A 14,720-nucleotide genomic window follows, 5' to 3' on the forward strand; every position below is an offset into this window, starting at 1 on the left:
ACCTATTAATGCAATTACTTCTGCAGTGCCCTTATTTCTAAATAAGGTCACGTTCTGAAGTGTTAGGGGTTAGGACTCCCAACACGTACATTTTGGAGGACACAATTCAACCCATAACACCCCATAAACCTCTATTCTAACTAGTGGACCACAAAGACCTTTTAGGCTTCTCAGGATTACTGCTAGCATGGGGCTTGTTCCTAAGTATTCCCTAAAGGCCTGGATATTTCCATTTCCCTAAGCACAGGAACATGGATAAATGCCTTAAGATTCCTTTAGGGAGGACTAAAAGGTTTACAATTGTAGTTATGGTGATATTGTTGGATGCTCCCTCCAGGGTACTAAGCACCCCTTTATTCAGGACCTTGGGTCTGAGAATTTAGTGAGAGTTCATAACTCTCCATTTTGGTGACTCAAAACAGGTCTCTTTTTTTGCCAGATCTGGAGTCTTGCTTTGGGTTATACAAAACAAATAGGACCATCACCCTGGCTCTGCTGCCTTGGTACTGCCCTTTCCCCCCTGCCACTCCAGGATCCCATCATCCCCTCTGATACAGGGGATTCCGTTTCAACAGCAGCATCTCTGAGTTTCATTCCCAGCCTATGGAGGACATAAACTACAGCATTTTCCCAGGCAAAGTATTCCCCTTATCTGTGTACTTTCCAATTCCTTGGGGAAAGAAATACCCTCTGAGCAATTCTGGAGGGAAAAATTAGACGAGCAAGTCACACATATGATAAATCTGCATCAATATTTTTATCTTCACGTTTTTGGGTTCATCTTCTAATGCCATACTGAGGAATGTATGGCATTTCAATTTGAGTGTAGACCACTGTTCAGTCCAGGCTTTATCTAACCGACCAGCTAAGAAACACTCTTAGCTGCTAAAGCCAACATATTGAATTCAGTATCTCTAGAATTTCCATATTAATAAATGCAACCCAAATGAAAATAATGCTCTTTTTTTCTGGTCTAATTTAAAATTTTTAAGATCCAGGCTTCTGCTGATTCAAATTAACAAAACCTGACAATTCTTCTGTAAGACATCTCTCAGATCACACTTTGTGTTTGCTTCCAAAAACATACTGGGATTAGACTCTAGTTACAGATCTGGTGGCAATATAGGGTAGTGGGTGGGACATAAGAACTGTCTTTCCCTTTCAAGACAAGTACCCGAGGGTCTCCAAGTAAGACAGGACCAGTCATATCAGTGAGGGGAAGAAAGGCTGTTTCTGCTGGTGAGAAGATAAGTGGAATCTGGATTCAGAACACTGGAGTTTATCCAAATCCATTGAAATGTCCCCGTTTCTCATTTCAGGGTCCCACTCTCTCCCAAACAATGCTGTGATTTTCACATGAGACATGATAAGGCTATGAATTTAACTTATGTTGTAATTCTATAACCCAGAATCTCCTTCTGATTTTTGTGTACATCAGCCTTGCAGTTGCAAGAGATGAAATTCTTCTGGGGGGCACCTAGGTGGCTCAGTGGGTTAAAGCCTCTGCCTTCGGCTCGGGTCATGATCCCAGGCTCCTGGGATCAAGCCCTGCATTGGGCTCTCTGCTCAGCAGGGAGCCTGTTTCTGCTTCTTCCTCTCTCTCTACTTGTGATCTTTGTCAAATAAATAAAATCTTAAAAAAAAAAAAAAAAGAAATTCTTCTGGGGCTCTCCCATACATGGCTTGAGCCTTTGGTTTTCTTTCCTTTACTTAAATAAAATTCTTATTTGAGGGGCACCTGGGTGGTTTAGTGGGTTAAAGCCTCTGCCTTCGGCTCAGATCCTGATCCCAGGGTTCTGGGATCGAGCCCCACATCGGGCTCTCTGCTCAGCTGGGAGCCTACTTCCTCCTCTCTCTGCCTGCTTCTCTGCCTACTTGTGATCTGTCAAATAAATAAATAATCTTTAAAAAAAATTATTTGAGGGCGCCTGGGTGGCTCAGTGGTTTAAGCCGCTGCCTTCGGCTCAGGTCATGATCTCAGGGTCCTGGGATCGGGTCCCGCATCGGGCTCTCTGCTCGGCAGAGAGCCTGCTTCCCTCTCTCTCTCTCTCTGCCTGTCTCTCCATCTACTTGTGATTTCTCTCTGTCAAATAAATAAATAAAATCTTTAAAAAAAAAATTATTTGAGAGCACATGTGTACAAGTGCACCTGTGTGTGTGTGCACACGTGAGAGAGAGAGAGAGAGAGAAATGGAGGGGCAGTGGGAGAGGGAGAGAGAATCCAAAGCAGACTCTGCAGCTGAGCACAGACCCAATGTGGGGCTCAATCTCAAGATCCTGAGATCATGACCGAAGCTGAAACAGAGTCAGATGGCGCCCGCCCCTTTCCTTTACTTCTTTAGCATAGCCGCCACCATCTAGGCCCTCATTTCTTACATGACGATCGATAGTGGCAGCCATTTGATCTGCCAAAGTTCTCCAAAAGACATTTCAAGTGACCATAAATGTAAGTAATCTTTGTCTACTTCTTCCCAATGGCAATTTTATCATTTCCTTCAAATCCAACTAAGTCATAACTAATCTAGGAGTCCCGTCTTTGAGGGCGTATTGCCTAAAGCCATTTTTGGAACCAAATACTGTTATCAGCATTTCGTAGTTGTAGGAAGCAAAACCCCTCTACCTAATTTTAAGTAGAAAATAATTCAGTACAAGTAAAATAGGTGCCTGTAAGCATTGGAAAGCCTGAGCAAGTGGGCTCTGGGCTGGACTTCCAGGAAAAACTGATTGGTCTACCCTGGTAGCTGTTAAGTCTGCGACCATCCACATGAGGCATCAGGAGGCCACCACAGGCTGACAACAAGAACACACATCACTGTTATTTATGGATCAGGAAGCCCTTCCTTCAAAAAACTATGGAAAGATCCTGGAATATCCTTGCAGTAGCAATCAGTCAAAGTAGCTGAAGATGATCCCTCGATCCCTTCTTCTTCCACATCTTGTTTGCTCATTTAATTGGCAAAACTATATTCAGAACCTTGGTTTAAGGAAGTTTAAGACATGTTTAGCTTTCCAGCCTCTCGAGTACAATAAATACTAAATAAAAATAAAAAGTACTAGTACAATAATATTAGGGAGGGTCAGAGTGAGTAAGTACCCATTTACCATATCCATGAATTTCTTTACATTAGCCCATCCAAGCAGGACTGGTGACCAGACCCACCTGCCCCTCCCCCCCAAGTTTTAGCCTCTTTGAAAGTTGACTGCAAGCATCCCATCTGTCTGGCTTTGAAGATTACCTTCTGCCTGGCCTCAGAGTCGCATCCCTAGCCATACAGGTCTCTAAGCTGTGTGTGTGTTCGTGTGTTTTAATCAGACTAAGTATGTTCCACCAAAGAACCTTTGCACTCTATTCTTGCTGTCTGGTATGTTCTTCCCCTAGATATTCACTTGGTCCTTTCCCAATCCCCTTAGGACTCTGATAAAATTATGAAAAGCCTATACTACCATCTGAAGTAGCACCATCTACCATTCTCTCTCCCCTCTCCCTGCTTTGTTTTCTTCAGTGCACTTATCCTCATCCAGGCTATAGATCTGATGGGCTTTCCCCACTACAGTGTAAGTTCCATGGGGATGATAATTTCGTGTTTTCTTCTTTGCTGCATTCCACACTTGAAATGTCGGCATTTCAAAATGAATGAATGCTGTTGTACAAAGAGGAAGTTACTTTCCCCACTTTCTAAAGGGAGAACTTTTCCAATGTATTACTCATGGTGTCCTCCAGGTGGCGCCAAAGGGCTTTTTCATCCTTGCTAATTTTCTAGGCTCTACAACAAGAGAGTTGCAAAGGATTAGAATAAGCTTAGTTTTTCATAGCCTCTGGTCTAAAGTTCTGGGCTTTTCTTAGAGGACACCCATAATCTCCCTTATTTCTTCTTATTCCTGCAGGAGGAAAAAAACAACGGGTCTTCACCAAAAGCATTTCAGTACACCATGTCACTTTACGACGCCATAGTTAAGGACTGTTTCCCCCATGTTGGCTAAGTGAAAGCCGATCAGAAGCGAGTCTCACAATGGGAAGAAGTGGAGCCGAGATAACAACACAGGTTTGGCTGCCAACTCTTGTCCCTCCGAAAGACTTCTTTGCTTTTATCCAAGTTAACTGCTGTTCCGGTGAGCCTTCAAGAGAATTGTAATCTTGAGTTATTTATGTTTCAGGGATTTTCAGAGTGACTGCCCTTTTCTCCAACAGGTTCCCTTTTTCACACAAGGACATTAGGGCATTTTCTTCCACTGACCCGAAGTCCACTAAGAGCATCTCCTGTTCCATGTGCAGGGAAATGTGCTCAGTCTAGCTGCAGTGCCCAAGAGACAAGGATCTTCCAAGTTGTTGTCCAGACTCATCCTCCTCATTGTGGTAAAGCACAGGTCAGCAAGACAAGGAGCAGGTGCATCTGTGAAAGGAAACAGAGAGCCATCTGGTCCTCAGGGAAAGGATGTTTGCAACTCTTCCTCTGGGCCCAGGGTTAAGGTGCTAGAAAAGTCTGGCATTGGAAGCTCCTTAAATACTGTTTAAGAGTGGGAAATCAGGAGCATGAGAGAGATATTGATTCACAGTCACAAAATTACTGCCAGATTTAGAATCTTACATCAGGTTTCATGAATCTTTTAGTTTTCCTGCTACACTATGTATGAGCTTTCTTGCTAAGGTCATTATTCTAGACAGAGCCCAAATCCCAAGTAATACTAACTTAGCTCAATTCTGATGAATTTATAAGAACAGATAAAATTAAAGGTTGAGATTCTGATGGCATGTCTCCTTTCTCCTTTCATTACAAATTTCAGTCAGATTCCTTAGGCCCTTACTTAAACTACATTTGAAAAACAGAGAAAGATTTTTGGAACAGGGAATGTGTACCGAAGAATATAACGAACACTTGGGTTATTGCTTAGTGATTATGCAAGTAAGAATACTCTGTCCCCAACTTGTAACCCTGCACCATTCCCTAGGATCTCTCTGAAGAGCCACTGGAACAGCCACCTCCTTTCCCCCCAACAAAGCACATTTCTACCAGGGACTACAATGAGGAGAATAAAGCTTTAACAGCAAAACTACACAGCTGCCTCTAGAGGGCAAACAAGGTTCACTGGAATCTACGGTTTCTCCACATGGCTGACTCAGCTAATTCTTTAGTCTGATAGCCCAGTCCAAAACAAGCTACCTTTGCTTCCTGGCAGCCTAGGAGCCTTGGGTTCATAAAGGACTCCACTGCAGTCTAATTGGAATATAATCCTTTCCTGGGACTGGGAAAACTCTGGTCTAGAGACTGTTAAAAACCTAAGTGGTCTATTCAAATACTTGGCTCTGGAGAACTATCCAAGCCAAGGAAAATGAGATTGAGTTGAATTAAGACAGAAATCTTTATTAAAATGTGTCCTTCAGTAATATGTTAGCATACATACAATATACACACATACATCTGTACACTCTTTGACATACCTCACGGATTGCCACCATCAGTTTAACCAATAAATTAAAACTAAAAACAGGAGGGAAAGGGTGGGGGGTAGGACTAAGGGGAAAAATCTCCACGTTTTTTTCTGGTAAGAAATTGCAAATTTCTCAGAATTTCCCTGGGGAAAACCTGTGACCAGAGAATCTTTGAAATAAAATACATAAATCCCCGCCTCCCCAAAAAAAGATTCCAAAAGATGCAGTTACAACAAGTGTGCTTCTCAGAACAGGAGCATTCATTCCACTTCATACTCTGGCTTCTGCACCTTCTGGCTTCAAGACAGTCTTCCCCTCGGCTGGGGCAGAGAGGTTCATATGGGCACTTGGGCTCGGTGCACCTTGGGCTCTGGGAGTTGAGGGGCAGGCTGCCGTATGGGAGCGAGGGGAGCCACACTCATCTGAGGTGATGTCTGGCACATCGTCTGACTGCGTATCAGAGCTCTCCAGGTCACTGCGGATGCTCTCGGGCTGGGCCAGGCTGATGTCCCAAACTTTGCTGGCCACGCAGTCTTTCTGTTCACAGTTTTGGTGTTTGCAGGAGGGATCCTCTTCATTGCTGCCACTGCCGCCACCACCACTACCTTCTTCTTCATTCTCTGCCATCTGAGCGTGAACATGGAGCGAGTCCTCTGTGCTGCTTCCACTCACCAGCTGATAGTGGCTTGGTTTGGCTTCAATGTCCACTTGGATTTCCATATTGTTGCAGTCTCTGTGGAGACAAAATCCACTTTGCTGAGTCATGTATGGGTCATGCTATACCTGTGGGTACAAGCAGTTTGTGGGTTCAGGATTAGGAAGTCCAAAACATAGGTAAACTGTAAACTAAAGTTCACTTTTAGCAAAAATAAAAAGTTAACCTAACTCTCAAATAAGATGAAGAAGAACTAGACTCCTTTTGATGATTAAGAACACACACACCTCTGCCAATGTCTTTACACAGCAAAAAAGAGCTTTCAAAATTCAACTAAGGGTTGGACCCTCACACTATCTTACTCAAAATACAAAAGAGAAAGAAGATTCGTAGTGTTTTACTACTGTGTCACAATTAGAAGAAACCAGAACCTCTCCAGGAGGGAGTGCTGCAATCACACCCTATCAGTTACACAGCTTCTCAAAAATAAAGAGAACTAGGTGACAGGAGTCACATCAGGCAAAGGGTGACATGAGAGCAAAAGCCACCGACCCACAGACATCACTGAACAGCAACCCAGCTCAAGTTTCATGAGAATAATTATACAATAGCCAAAAAAGACCCAAAAAATGGGGGAGAGGGAAGAAAAGGAAGAAAGAAACATCTAAAAATCAAGTGCTAACAAGAAGAATCAATCAAGAGATCCCAAACACTCCTATAAAAGAACCTGACAGGGAACTTGGGGTACACACTATATATCCCATCTGATGGTACACACAGCTCTAACATGAGGCATTGAGCTTCTGAAGGCCTAGGACCCAACCACAAACTGTAACCTCTCCTGGGCATCTCTGACTGTGCACATACCTGTCCTGTGGGTTGTAGGAACTGATTATGGAACCGGCCATAGCACGAGTACTTGCGTTGTCACTAATTGCACCAAGACTGGCTGTGTCTTTGGGGAAAATTTCCTTTTGGACATCGGCTTGGACTTCTAACCTGTGTAAAGAGGGGACGTTCAAGTTAATATGAGACTTGGGTATTCCGAGACAGTCTGCTTCCTGGCTCGCATCTCTTCTATTATTCTCTTGCAAATTGAGTGGATCTGATCTTCTCTAATTGCCAAATAGCTCAAATAGATGCCCACACGGTTTCTCTCTTGAATAGCTACTGAAATCGTCCCCTCCTTTCTATCCCCATTGCTGCTACTTAACTTTAGGCGCTGAACATCTCCTGCCTGGAAAACTGCATTTGGTTTCTCTCTCCAGCAGCCCTAAGTCCAACTCCAACACCTTCTAGATCAGTGCCAATGTGGACAAAGCCCCGATCACTCTAACAGTCCTCTCCTGGCTTCCTGATCTGCCTCCAAGCTCTCTCTCCAGTTCCAACTCTCACTACAGGTCTCAAATCATAATCACTCTGAATTCTTTCTTTCCTTACACACCTATATATGTTATTTACTTCCATGACTTTGCACATGCTCTTCCCTCTCTGTGGAGGTTTCTTTTCTCTGTGTGACAAACTCATATTCAGTCCTTAACGACAAAGGAAGTATCATGCCCCTCACTCTCCCAGCAAACCAGTCATTTCCTGTTAAATGCTCCCACAGCATCTACCTATTTATTAAATCAATTTATACATCTCCCTCTCAATCATCTGTGAGCTCCAAAAAAAGGAGAGACCACATCTCATTCACACTTTACCCTCTGTGTCTTGCATACAGGAACTCAAAACACTTAGCAAAATTACCCCCAGGCTACAAGATTAAAGGACATAGAGGATCCCACCTTCCACAATAGCAGCAAACTTTCCCAATGATGTGTCAAAGGTGAGAACCCGTAACTATTTCCCTCTTTGGCTCTAACACCAGTTTGCTGCACACCTAAGTATTTCCTCTTAATAGGTTTCATAGTCAAACCCATCTGACTCATCCACTTCCTTTAAAAGGCTTTCACAGAACTGGAACAGCTGGACTGGCTAAGCTGCAGTCTCAGCAAGTCAGTCTCCAATTATGTCTGTCTGCTTATTTACAAGGGTGATGATTTTAAGAAAGCCCAGCAGTGAATTCTCTGGCATGTGGTGGTGGGATCCTCTAACAAGAGATGACCAGAGTTATGAGACACAGACAGGTCAGCAGCAGCCTTCAGCTGCACATTCAAGCAACCCCTGTCCTACAGCCTGCACTTTCACTCTGCAACTCCAGCCTCAAGACACCCTTCAAGAATGTGCCACGGCCCCAGAAAGTGAGGCAGTGCAATGCAAAGTGTGTTGAATCAGAGACCTGGGTTCTAGTTTTAGCTCTTCCACAGAATCTCAGAATTGGAAGAAGCTTTCACAAACACCATCGCTTAAGTGCTTCCCTGATGCTAGCCTGTGCAACGACTCTGCCAGAATCACCTGGGGAACCTTTTCAAAACACAGATCCCTAGGTCCTACTCCAGGAGATTCAAGTTATTAATTCTGGGATAAGACCATGAAATTTATTTTTAAGAGGCTCCCAGGTGACTGACAGGCACTCAGTTGTGGGATCCAGTCCATCTGTCATTTGTTGCTTGACTCCTTCTAATAGCCAAATGGCCATCTGGTCTTACTTTAAACACTTCCAAGGATAGGCAGCTCAATATTTTCTAAAGTAATCCAACCCTTCTTTGGACTTTTATATAGATTTCTTTTATTCTCTATATTGAAACAAAATTAAGTTTCCCTCTAGTTTCTGCCAAGTTGTCTTAATCTACCTCTTGGCATGAGTCAGAAGCCTTTCTTTCTGTTCAAAGTCCTTCAGATATCTGAAGGCAACAATTTCTCCTACTTCCCTACCTCGTTTTGCACTACCTGCAGGTCTCTCTTTATTCAACTAACTGCTTCTCATATAACACATGTTATACTCCTCTGAATATATTCTGGTTTATCTAACTGGTAAAATGACTGAGCAAGTTGTAACATTTTTAATCATAAAACTTAACAGTTTCTCTGGGGCGCCTGGGTGGCTCAGTGGGTTAAAGCCTCTGCTTTCATGATCCCAGGGTCCTGGGATTGAGTCCCACATTGTGCTCTCTGCTCGTGGACAGCCTGCTTCCTCCTCTCTCTCCCTGCCTGCCTCTCTTGCCTACTTGTAATCTCTGTCAAATAAATAAATAAAATCTTTAAAAAGAAACAAAAACAAAAACTTAAAATAGTTTCTCAGCACAAATTCATAGAATTGATTTTCCTTATCTATCAAATGGGAATAAGAATAAGAAGGTAATAAGGATCACAGCACTAATTAGCCAACAAGATACAGTATAAACGCTGTTCAATTGAAAGTCAATGACAAGCCTAATGGGCATCACAGCCTTGGGAATTCTACAAAAATGCATGCTTTCTCTTCCCGAAGCAAGCAACCTAATGCAGTAGAGGGAAGACCTGAAGTCAGGGTTGCTCTTTATATGGAGCCACTGTGGTGCAGTGTGGAAAGAACAGTGAAGGTTGTATAGGTTTTGAGCCTATTTTCTCATTATAAATTTAAAACCAAAAAACACAACAACAAAAAACCAAACCACTGATGACTACATCAACATGAGATGATATAGGAGATGTGCCTAGCACAGAGAAATGGCTCAATACAGGTATGTTATTTCTTATCATTCCAACTGGTTCTGTCAGAAATTATCTCTTTGCTTACCTGCTATATTTTCCCTTGCCACCGGAAAGAATGCCACCACTCAGAGTGCCCCCTGAGAGGGCCGCAAAGCTGGCTGTCTCGCTGTATGGACCCTGCATAACACTAAGTCCATCTGTAGGGCTTCCACTGGTGCTCAGTACACTAGTCAGGCCTTCAATGCTGCTTTCCCCAATGCTGGGATTCTTGAGGGCTCGCCAGGCATCAGCCACTGGGGATGGAACCAAACATTTCAATTCAAGATAAGACAACATCAAAATAGAGTCTATTATTTTCCTGTAATGGTTCTTCAGAGTGGAGAATATTCATGCAGAAAAATACTCATTTACTCACTTAATGAACAGCTACTATATGCAGCTACCACATATCAGGTGTTTTAACATATTGTTAATATTTAATCTTCCCAATAACTACACAGTAACAGTCCTAATTTTAGAGGAGAAAACAAAAGCTTAGAACTAAATGACATGTCCAAGTCATGCCTGGTCCCACGAATCTACACTTTTGATTGATTCCAAGTCCACTATTCTGTCCATTTTACCGTAGATGCCATCTAATCAAACATGAAGATTTCAAAACATGTTTAGGTCATATTAGGTGTTGATTCTAGTTGGGTGCTTCAAAAACCTGTGGGACTCTGGGTGCCCTAGCTTAGTTAATATGGTAAAGTGCAAACATCAAAGTGGAAGTCACGGGAACAGAAAAAGAAGCTGGAAGACTTGTTCCAGTTCCAGCTCTGCAGAAGCTCTTAAACCCATTTAACAGATGTTGAGACAAAAGCTTAAAGAAGTTCCCATTAAATGGGAATAATAATAGCCCCTGCCCTCCCTATTCAGAGAGCTATTGTAAAAACCAGGTGAGATAATAACTGTGTAAAGTCCTCTGAAAATTATAAAGTACTGTACAGATATAAGACTTTATTATAATCACTACTATTACCAGCATACTTGGAGTTACTTGGAATCCTACTAGTTTGTACCTGCCACACAGAGCCAAGTACCAGAGGAATTAACCTAATAACTCTGGAACAAAGAAATGAAAAGCTAAAAATACTTTACCCCCTACAAAGCTCATTATCCAAAGTAATCCAATGACAATCTCGCTGTAAAATGTGCTCAAATCTACTGAATTTTCTGTCCCATAAATTCAAAGGGAAATTTAAAACCTCCCTTTACCTGTGATTGGACCATCATCTTCATCAAACTCAATTTTCACCCCCTTTCCGTTTGCTGTGCTAACTCCACAGCCACCTCCACGACAGAGGGAAATGGGCACAACCCCATAGACATAAGCCAGCATAATGGGGACGCCAATACCTGGGGGAGGAGAAGAAAACAAGTCAGCAGGTCACTGCCCTAAATTCTCCTTCCCAGCCTGAGCACAGACAAACCACTTCATAAAGGGCCAAAGAAAGACAGAAGATGGCTGGGGGGGGGCGGGGGGGGGGGGGGGGGGGCGGGGACAGAAGATGGCTATTCTAAAGAGGCAGCTGGGTCTAACAGAATGTGACTGGACTTGGGAATTAGAAAAGGCCTGGATTAGAATCCTGGCTCCAATTCACTAGCTGTATAATCTCATGTATCTTCCCAGGATTGTCAATGATCAAAAGAGAAGGTATGTACGGTGCCCACCACAGTGAGTATATGCTGCTTTCACTTTACCTCTTCTACTTACTACGGACATGCTAATCCAAGAACCAATCAATACTCAAACATTAAGTAAGTGATTCCTGGGGTTTAGGATCCCCCCAGAATGTTAATTCCAAAATCTTACTGCTGTGGAGGCAGAATGACTTAGCTGTTAAGAGCACAGGCTCTGAAGTCAGATTGCCTTGATTCATGTACCAGCTAAGTGACCTTGAGCAAATTATAGCACCTTTCTATTACAACCATACTGCTATGAGGATTAAATGAAATAATACATGCAAAACATTCAGAACTGTTCCTGGTACATGGAGAGCCTTAATAAATGTTAGTTATAATATTCTTATTCTAAAACAAATCCTCATGCCTTCCAAAATACTGTGAGGCATTAAACAAATCAAAATAAAAGTAATTTTATTTTATGGGTTCCCCAACAAATAGGGAAGGAAGATAAAAGGTGAAAACTAGGCCTTAAAGTAATATTCTTTAATTTAGCATTTTCTCTGAGCCAGAGAGTTCTAAGCACTAATTTAGGACTGAAAGACCCCAAACTCTGACAATTTAGTGTGGCTGATAATCCTAATAATAGTGCCTAAAAGAGTTAGCCCTCACGGTGGGTTTGGCATAAAATGTAGGAGCCTCCAAGGTGATACATCTGGCCAGCTGGCTAAACTGCTACAGTCAGAAAGCTGGGTAGGTAGGGGGTGTGGTGGGAGAGAGGGCAGGAAGGAGAAGAGTCGCGGTGCGGGCTAGCTTACCCACACTAACTGCCGCAATAACTGGCGATGCAATGACGGACAAAGTCACTCCTCCTGTGATAGCCAAATTCCTCTTATGTTTGGAGGTTTTCCTTCCCTCATACCTGCTGTGAATCTAAGAATAAGAAAGAAAATCCAGGTCAGTAGGTTAGGGTATCAATTTTTTGCCAAGGTAGAAAAAGAGAAGTGAATATTCTAACTGTATTAAAATATATCCCCTACCCATCAAGAGGCTATCTTTCTCAAATTTTAACCTAACTCAGACCAGGGTGACATAAACTAATACAGAAAAAGTTAATCCAAGGAGAGACAAAGTAACTCAGGGTTGTGAAGAAAGTACTTCACCTTTAAGTCACTGAGACAAACCAGGCCCAGGATGATAATAAGAACTTTTAGATCTCTTGGGTTTATGAAAATCCATTTACGAAATTAAGGTTATTTTTATCTAAGAACCAGCTGGTTTTCAGGAAGCTCTGAAATATAAACTCCTCCCTATTTCCTTCAAAACTTTACCAACAAACCTGGGGACAGAACACCCACAGAACTCAGCACGTCTTACCTTCCTGCCAACATAAACAGGAATGCCGATGACCATGGCAGGAATGGCAATGCCAGCAATGAGGGAAATCCCCACTGGAGCACCAATCAGTGTTCCCAGCTGCCAAAGGATTTTCTTCTTACGGCTCCATGGCTTCTTGCCCCAGAATGTGCATCCAGAGGGGCTGCAGAGGACACGTGCTCAAGTTAGTATCGATATTATAAATGCAGCTGTTGTCACCAGAGGGCTTGATAAGAGCAAAAACCTTCTTTTCCAATAAGAATGATTAACAGTTACCAGAGGTTATGGAAAATGAATATATTACATGAAAGGGAGAAAAAGACAAGGTCTGATTATTAGAGCTTTGGGCCCTTCACTTTTTGTTTGTAAAGCTAGGCTTCCAGGCTTGAAACCTATTTTCCTTTCTCTGCTACTGAACTCTGTCCTCCCTAACCCAACAGTGATGCAGCTTTTTAAAAGATTTTATTTATTTGAGGGGCGCCCGGGTGGCTCAGTGGGTTAAGCCTCCGCCTTCAGCTCAGGTCATGATCTCAGGGTCCCGCATCGTGCTCTCTGCTCAGTGGGGAGTCTGCTTCCCCCTCCCTCTCTCTCTCTGCCTGCCTCTCTGCCTACTTGTGATCCCTCTCTCTCTGCCAAATAATTTTTTAAAAAAATATTTAAATAAAAAAAATAGTAGCTGTCATGAGGTGCAGCCTGTGAAATTATAATTTTATAAAATTGTATTTATTTGATAAAGAGACATAGCGAGAGAGGGAACACAGGCAGGGGGAGTGGGAGAGGAAGAAGCAGGCTTCCTGCTGAGCAGGGAACCCAATATGGGGTTCAATCCCAAGACCCTGAGATCATGACCTGAGCTGAAGGCAGAAGCTTAAAGACTGGAGCCACCCAGGCATCCCTGATGCAGCTTCCTTGACTGATACATATACTACTTGGGATCCTGCACAACCTACACACTTGACATCTCATTCAAAAGTGCTATGCCCTGCAGCTAATGAACAGTTCTGAATAGTTTTCTTGGCTTGTGTCCTATCCATATCCAATAGATAGTGTTAACCATGTTCCTGGGGAAATATATAAAAACACTTTGTCATACCCTTTATGTCAGTTTCATTCTCTTTGAGTTTGGCTACTTTTATACTCCGTCCTTCTGTGTTCAACCATTTTTGCTCACTCCCTTTGTCCTGTGTTCTCTACTAGATAGGATAAGCAATTTTGAAAGAAAGGATCATGTCTTACACACCCGTGTCCCCAATAATCAGTACAGTGTAAGTAACTACTGTTTGCTATATTGGAAATGAAAATGTTTCATCTACACAATGAATGTTGTTTGTAAATATTAACTCCTTCAGGACAATATTTTAATATTCACTCTGAATTCTTTGTAAAGTCATTACATGCAAGGAACTGTAAAAGGTAACTCTGACCTTAATAAACTTATACAGTTTAGCAAAATTAGACATGTATATGAAGTAAAAGTAGTGATGTTTATAATGAAACATTTAAGGAATGCCAATACAGAAGAATGAGGCAGAAAAAGCTGGGGAAGACATCATAGATGAAATGGCATTTGGGTGGTCCCTGAAGGGTAAATAAGAACTGAACAGGTTGAGATAAAAGGGGGTTGCTGGGAGGGTGATGTGATCAGAAAGCATTCTGGGCAAATGGAAGAACATGAACAAGAAAGATAGCCAGAGGAGACAGAGCAAATAGCAAGCCCAGGTTACTGGAATATAGCATGTATAAAAACACATGGAAAAAGCTAGAAAAGGACATTAGGGCCAGAATGTGGCAAAGCCATGCTCGGGAAACTGAACTCTATCTGGAAGGTAATAAAAATAGTCCCTGGGGGCACCTGGGTGGTTCAGTGGGTTAAGCCTCTGCCTTCGGCTCAGGTCATGATCCCAGGGTCCTGGGATAGAGCCCCACATCGGGCTTTCTGCTCTGCAGGGAGCCTGCTTCCTCCTCTCTCTCTGCCTGCCTCTCTGCCTACTTGTGATCTCTGTCAGATAAATAAAGAAA

The 14,720-nt window shown here is 42.7% G+C and overlaps 1 protein-coding gene across 4 annotated transcripts in view; it reads right to left on the reverse strand.

The window, feature by feature from the left end:
- Positions 1 to 733: 733 nt before the first annotated feature.
- RNF19B (ring finger protein 19B) overlaps positions 734 to 14,720 on the reverse strand; it is a 26,491-nt gene continuing 12,504 nt past the window's right edge. For 2 of the 4 annotated variants that reach the window (XM_059377151.1, XM_059377149.1), the window contains exons 4-9: positions 12,702 to 12,864; positions 12,143 to 12,257; positions 10,917 to 11,057; positions 9,745 to 9,952; positions 6,951 to 7,082; positions 5,340 to 6,161 (exon numbers count right to left, since the gene is read on the reverse strand). In XM_059377151.1, coding sequence (XP_059233134.1) covers positions 5,699 to 6,161; positions 6,951 to 7,082; positions 9,745 to 9,952; positions 10,917 to 11,057; positions 12,143 to 12,257; positions 12,702 to 12,864 — 1,222 coding nt within the window. In that variant the 3' untranslated portion in view covers positions 5,340 to 5,698. Of the gene's footprint in view, positions 4,392 to 5,339; positions 6,212 to 6,950; positions 7,083 to 9,744; positions 9,953 to 10,916; positions 11,058 to 12,142; positions 12,258 to 12,701; positions 12,865 to 14,720 lie in introns of those variants that run through there. The other 2 variants (XM_059377150.1, XM_059377152.1) reach the window with 2 other exon arrangements.

This window comes from Mustela nigripes, chromosome 14 (genome assembly GCF_022355385.1).
Source record: "Mustela nigripes isolate SB6536 chromosome 14, MUSNIG.SB6536, whole genome shotgun sequence".
Taxonomy (NCBI): Eukaryota; Metazoa; Chordata; class Mammalia; order Carnivora; family Mustelidae; genus Mustela; species Mustela nigripes.